At 39.1% G+C, this 6,479-nt stretch overlaps 1 protein-coding gene across 1 annotated transcript; it reads right to left on the bottom strand.

Annotated features, from left to right (window-relative positions):
* Window positions 1-394: 394 nt before the first annotated feature.
* Window positions 395-4,449, bottom strand: LOC311143274 (T-box brain protein 1-like; the record flags this gene model as incomplete). The annotated part of the gene is made up of 6 exons (XM_084179102.1): window positions 395-1,271; window positions 2,195-2,256; window positions 2,440-2,598; window positions 2,924-3,045; window positions 3,293-3,447; window positions 3,758-4,449. The coding sequence occupies 6 exons, from the start codon at window positions 4,447-4,449 to the stop codon at window positions 437-439; spliced, it is 2,025 nt and encodes a 674-aa protein (XP_084035228.1). The 3' UTR covers window positions 395-436.
* Between the last annotated feature and the right edge of the window lie 2,030 nt (window positions 4,450-6,479).

Below are 6,479 nucleotides of genomic sequence, written 5' to 3'. Positions count from 1 at the left end.
GGCCTACGATATGCGTTTTAAACCACAACCAACGAGTATGTCTATACTTAGAAATATTACAAATCAATTCAATAGTTTACATTAATTTCACAGTATCACTAAAGGGTTAAATATTATTTACATTATTTTCATAATTACAATAGACAATTGCTGTTGATGAAAAATCGTTTAAATTAAATAAATAGCCTACTGTATTTAAGGCCTATCAGATAGCAAACGAATACTGTTAAATGGAAGAATCTCGCCTAAATTTCCCAAGAAGGCCTATGCGCTACAAGCCAACATCTTAAATCGTTCGTCATTGTTGGTCCAAGACAGGGTGTGCATTGCAACTGATAGGCCTATCCGTAGGATATTATCAGTTGGATAAAGGCTAAAGATAGATGGATCTAAAAAGAACACATGGGTCATGCGTTTTTTCTAGATTTGTGGTTGTTTAACTGTGTGGATAAAAACTATAGTAACCAATGTCCTTGGCGCAATTTTTCTCACACTCTCTTGGAGCCAACATCTCAGATTTCAACGGGGTTTCCGAAACCGGTGTGGCAGACGGTGAAATTCTTCTCCGTTTGGCTTGCTCAAAGATGCCAGAATCACTTGAATCAATCGACTTGATTGAAGACGGCGTCTCTATCCAGCTGGATTCGGATAAGTCTTTTGGTTTTGCCTCATCAGACCCTCCGATGGGTGACCTTTCTGTTGGGATGGTGTCGGCGTCATCAACCAGGTAGTTGGAGGTGCCTGTTCTGCCACCAACAGAATTTGTGGGCCAGCAAGAGAGAACAGGGCTAGACTTACTGCAGTACTGGGGTGGTGTGCGTGTCCCCCAGCCGGATGGGTCGGCATAGTAACCTAGAGGTCTGCTTGAGCACCCTGCAGTGGGCAGGGGAAGTGCCTTTACTCCAGCCGCTGCATATGACAGCAGGGTGGCCGCGTTACCGGCAAAATCAGCAGCCGCGGCGGCATCGTATGCCGAGGCGGCAAAGTCCAGTCGGTTATTGGCAGGGGTGACAAACCATCGCTGCGGGGATGCAACTGTGGGCTCTTCGGTTTGCTGCGGGGATAGCAAGCTGTTACTAAGTGGGACGCTGCGGTCCGTGCCAGGACCAGTCCCTACGCCAGGGTGAAAGCGAGATTTGGCATAACTGCTGACAAATTGGTCCTGTAGGAAAGAACCAGCCATGGCATATCTCGCACCAGGCATGATCTGAGAGCGAGGCGAGTCACCCGGTGATGGCGTTAACCGGTCAATGTCGCAACCTGTGTAGACACTGAAAAGATGAGGGAGAAACATACAAACAAACTATGAATCATGAGAAATATCCGTCACTGCCAATGTGAAAGAATGGAACAAACTTTCACAAATACTAATTTGATAAAAATGCAGAAGGAACTAGGCCTAGGCCGACCAAAGTTTTTTTGGGGACATCATCAAATAAAGATTATCATCTAACCAAGTGGCCTGATAAAAAAAGTAACCATAATGTGGTTATTATAGTGGACTGCTTGAGGCCTACTGCTAATTATAATTAGGCCTATGCGTATTAATGTGTCCGCATTAAAATTAAACGAAAACTTGAACCTTGATAGGCTAATTAGTTATCGATGCTGATCACATTTTAAGATGATTGATATTGAAGAGCCAACGTGGACACAACATAGGCTATATACCAATCCTCGCTCCCAATGAACGCACGTTCCAAGAACTTGATAGGCCTATATCATATATGGCTATATATATATATATATATATATATATATATATATATATATATATATATATATATATATATATATATATATATATATATATATATATATATATATATATATATGTCTTCTCATTAATAGCCTATTTTGTTCATTTACAATAGCCTAACGAAAAGCCTAACATTCTCACAATATAACCAAAAACTTGCTGTATTAGAAATGTTGGTTAAAAGTAATCCTGCGATTGAAATGTCTTTAAATTAAAATGTAGCATGAGCAAAAAAGAATGATGTATGATTAGGCTACACTTCATTTACATAAAAAGGAACTCTATCATTTGAATTGCATCAAATGGGTTCTGTCCAATTAATTGACCTATATCATTTAATTTAATTTATAATCGGGGAGAGGCAGAACCAAGCAAAACAAACGGGATTAAACACAAAGAATAAAAGCACAAATAGTAAATGACAAATAGTCTTACGTGTCATAGTTGTCCCGAAATCCTTTAGCAAATGGATTGTGGTCGATTTTTAGCTGCGTAATCTGCACAGAAAAAAGGAGGCGGATTTTAAGGAATAACAGGTGCTTGTTGTTTTCTACCGTTCCAAATCCTAATATACCAAACGAAATGTGGCTTTTTGATATAGGCAACAATACTATAATACTTAACGAATGGAATTATCGTCAATACGATGTTCAATAAGATTTTCAATAAGATTTTCTTACATCGGTATTCTGGTAAGCTGTGACTGCGATGAACTGTGTTTCTGGGAAGGTGAACGTCTGTACTCTTCCAGGTTGGCTGGAGTCCTCGGTTCCATCTTCGTTGACTTCCACTACATGGAGCCTGGGCTGGTACTTGTGCAGGGATTGTAGAACCACCATCTGGAGGTAAAAGTAAGGAAGAGATTCCATAAATGACCACGGTCAATTTCGAACTTAAAATTGGAGCCAATAAGCCATGGTATTTTCTTGATGTAGCCTAACGTACCAACACTGAAGACCATTTTATAAAAATGGTTATTTAGACTTTAGATTATGATGAATTATTGGGGGAAACATAATAAGCTAACTATTGTGTAAATGCAGGTGTGAGCACAACAAACTCTCCTTACTCAATAGTTAATTGATGGTCTTTGAACGTTTCTGGTCATACTAGTTAACGTTTTGTTTTATAGCCTGTATCTAAAATTAAAAGGTCGTAGCTGACCTGTCCCGGGTTGTTTGAACCTCCTTTATTGTTCGTTAACTTCAGCTTTCCAAAGGAGATTTCTTGGCGCATCCAGTGCGCCCCGGTGTTTGGAGAGTCAGGGTGCATATACACCCTGTTTCCTGTGGAAAATAAAGACATTAAATACATTGACATGTACTGCTATTAGAAAATATCATACAAATATAGATTTTCAATTATATTATATTATATATTTGTTTGATTGTATTAGGTCAATGTTGCGTGTTAGCTTGGCATTGCAGAATCAAGGCCTACGTAAAATAAAAATAAAAGGCTATATTCTTATCTTAATTATCAACCATTATCCTCACTGTATATTTCACAGAGATGTAGGCTACAGGAACGTACCTGTCACATTTGTATCCGCTTTGCCACATGGTACCCACTTGCCACCTTGGAATCGCCAGTGATTTGGATCAGCAAGAATAACATCCACAAATATATTGTAGTGCGCCGTCGGGTCGAGACCAGAAATGTTGAAACTCAAAAAGGGGAACATCCGTCTGTAATAATAACAAATAAAAATGTTGTGCGCTGATGTGGTAATATCAGGCGATGTGTCATGCATAGCAGACCAACACTTTTGGTGATTTATCAAATTGTGAAAGTATTTGTGAAACAATCCAAGAAAAATATAGTCAGTTGAACATGTTCAATTATATTGAGAATATAGGCAATATATTGAACGAATTACAATTGCAATGACCTTCCATATCCCCCCCAAAAAAACGAAATCATGCGTATTAGGCTATTTTCACAATCTTTGCCTCCAAACTTGTGGTGAAGTGAATGTAACTGGAGAGGGATACCTACCGTCCTTGTTTAGTGATTATCATCTCTGTTTGATGTCTATGAAACTTCAGCCACAGGGCCCTGTTGCACAGATATACCTGCGCTTTCCCAGGCACCAGCCCAGCTTGCGCGGAGGAAAACTGGTAGAACGCCGCTCCTTGATAAGTGTGTCCATACTGTTGCGCGTATGGGTAACCCGCGGTTGGGTAGCCTTGCGGAGAACTGTTGGTCAGAAGACTGTTATACGCTCCATTAGTGATGACTGGATGGTGGGCCATATAACGACTCGGACTCCCAATAGAAAAAGCCGGGTGAGCTGGTCCATGTTGACTCGGATAGGGGAACATGGCACTTGGAGTTGCTGAGACTGACTGTGGTTGGCTAGACTGAGAAAGGATATACCTTTCTCCTGAAGATCCATCGAAATGATGACGAATTTCAGAGACTCCGTGGAGATCAGGAGAGAGTTTTCCTCTCTGGACGTCCCCTGATGCGTCCTTGGAATCGGAAAAATTGTCTGCCTCTGACTGATTCGTCATCCCCATGGATTTTTTTTTCAGAGGTGAACTTCTCTCCAGGTTGTCACTAGCAGATATAATTGTATGGTCCTGCAAGGCAAGCTCAGATCCATCGGAGCTTGGATAGCCACTGCCCACATTCAGACATTTCTTGGAGAGCACACTAGCTGGCAAGATGCAATTCTCGAGCTGCATAGCTCTCAATGACAAACCGCTATTAAGGCAAACTATATGCAAGCTTTTGTCCACGCCTAATAACTCTAATCTAGCAAACGAAAAAAACACCTTCCTATGGTTTGAGGCACTTTGAGTAAGAAAGCAAATAAGCCAATTGACACCATCCTGCAATCAGGAAAGATTTGCTTTTCAACACTCTTCCTTGCTAATGAAACAACTATTGCTATTGGTTAGCTCAAGACAGTAATTTAATTAGACAGCTCTTAATTGGGATAATCATCAAGGCTTTGTGCATATACCCCATTTGCTTGTAGAGACAATCAATCAGCATTATGTCATAATTTGATAAAAAATGATCAACTTTATGTGATATATAGATATCACACCTGTATGTTAACTATTTCATATCTTTATGCATTGCCACATGCTCATGTTGGTTGTAGAAACCAACATCAACACAAATAGGCCTGCCGGAAACATACAATTATGTTTTCCCCCTGTAGATTTTGACATTATTAAGGAAAATGTGCGTTATTTACCTATTAATGTGGTAAGAGTGGTAAAGTATGTTTACCGAGGAAACAAAAATATATTATTAACATAGCACAAATGACAGGCAATGACAGGCAGTGCACTTCATGCTTTAAAATGTTTGTGATATAGCGTGAAATCATGCCGTTCCTCTGAAGATGTGTTTATGAGTCCCAAGGCAGGTAAATATTTTATTACTCTGGTCTAAAGTTTTGAATCAGAGCACTCCAAACAGCGAGTGCACTGACAAATAAAACAACAGAATCAAAATCAGCAAGAATGAAAAAACAAAATCACCAATTAAATAACATTATGAAAATATTTTTTTAATTCGATGGACGTTGAGCTAAAGGAAGTTATTTCACCCAATTTCTATTTCCGAATTCTAACAAATTTATAAAATCTTAAGAATTCATGCGATTTTGTTTAATGATATTATAAAATATCACTGTAATTATTAAACGAGTGGACTCTTTTGAGTTGTGTTGTTTGATTAGCAGTTATAGGCCTAATTAATTATGCACAGGGAAAAAGTGAAAATCTGATATTCCTCTCAAATATATAGACTAACTTAAAAGGGAACTATTCTGAAAAAAAGGTCGATGTCATCTTGTCATCTTGACTATTTTTCAGTATTAGAGCTTCATTGATGTGGGGCAGTGTGACAGGGTAATTGGACAAAATCCAACCTGAATGTTGTGGTCCAGAATGAGCCAAGAAGATGCTGTGTGTTGCTTTACAAGGCTGGCAAAACTCCACATTTTACTTAAGCCTACTTATCGACTGAAATACGTAAACCTAATCCAAATATTCCTTGCATGGACATTTTGTTTTGATAAATATCACAAGGCCAGCCCCACATTCTATTTAAATATCTCAAATCAAATCAAATGTTATTGCTCACATACACGTATTTAGCGGATGTAGCGAAATTCTTGTGTTCCTAGCTCCAATCTTTTCTTGAAGTGCATCAATGAAATTGTGTTTTTATGCTCCATATCAACACTATGATATGTAACTGCCGTTGATATTACGTTATTATTCGAAAATAGCATGTTCCTCAACATGTAGGCATTGCAAAGCACATTGGTAGATGTCATGATAAGACAACAAACACATCGTTGTTCTTTCTAACTTCAGAGCCAGCTGTTTGGCTGCCATTGTCCTCCGCCCCAAACCTCAACAGCTTGAAATAGAGAACACAACTCAGTAGCCATGTGGAGTGTTCACATTTATGCATTAACTCAGAGGGATCAACACAACTGATTACATTATTGTATACCCTTACCATACCCTTATGGTAAACCCTTGGTAGTCTTGCAAGTTCTAGCAAGTTCAGCAAATGCATTTATCAAGATAGGTGAGAAAACACAATGTGAACAATCAGAAGGAGTGCTGTGTAGCTGCATGGTTAAATTCCATTCCTACAGGTCAAGACAATTGACTAGTGAAAGTGGGAGGATGAGATGCTAATAACTGAAATAGCCAGCATAGCCTATTGGCAGAAATCAGTCAGG

The sequence above is a fragment of the Coregonus lavaretus genome (genome assembly GCF_964263955.1).
Source record: "Coregonus lavaretus genome assembly, chromosome: 16".
Lineage (NCBI taxonomy): Eukaryota > Metazoa > Chordata > Actinopteri > Salmoniformes > Salmonidae > Coregonus > Coregonus lavaretus.
This window is presented reverse-complemented; position numbering and strand designations above follow the sequence as displayed.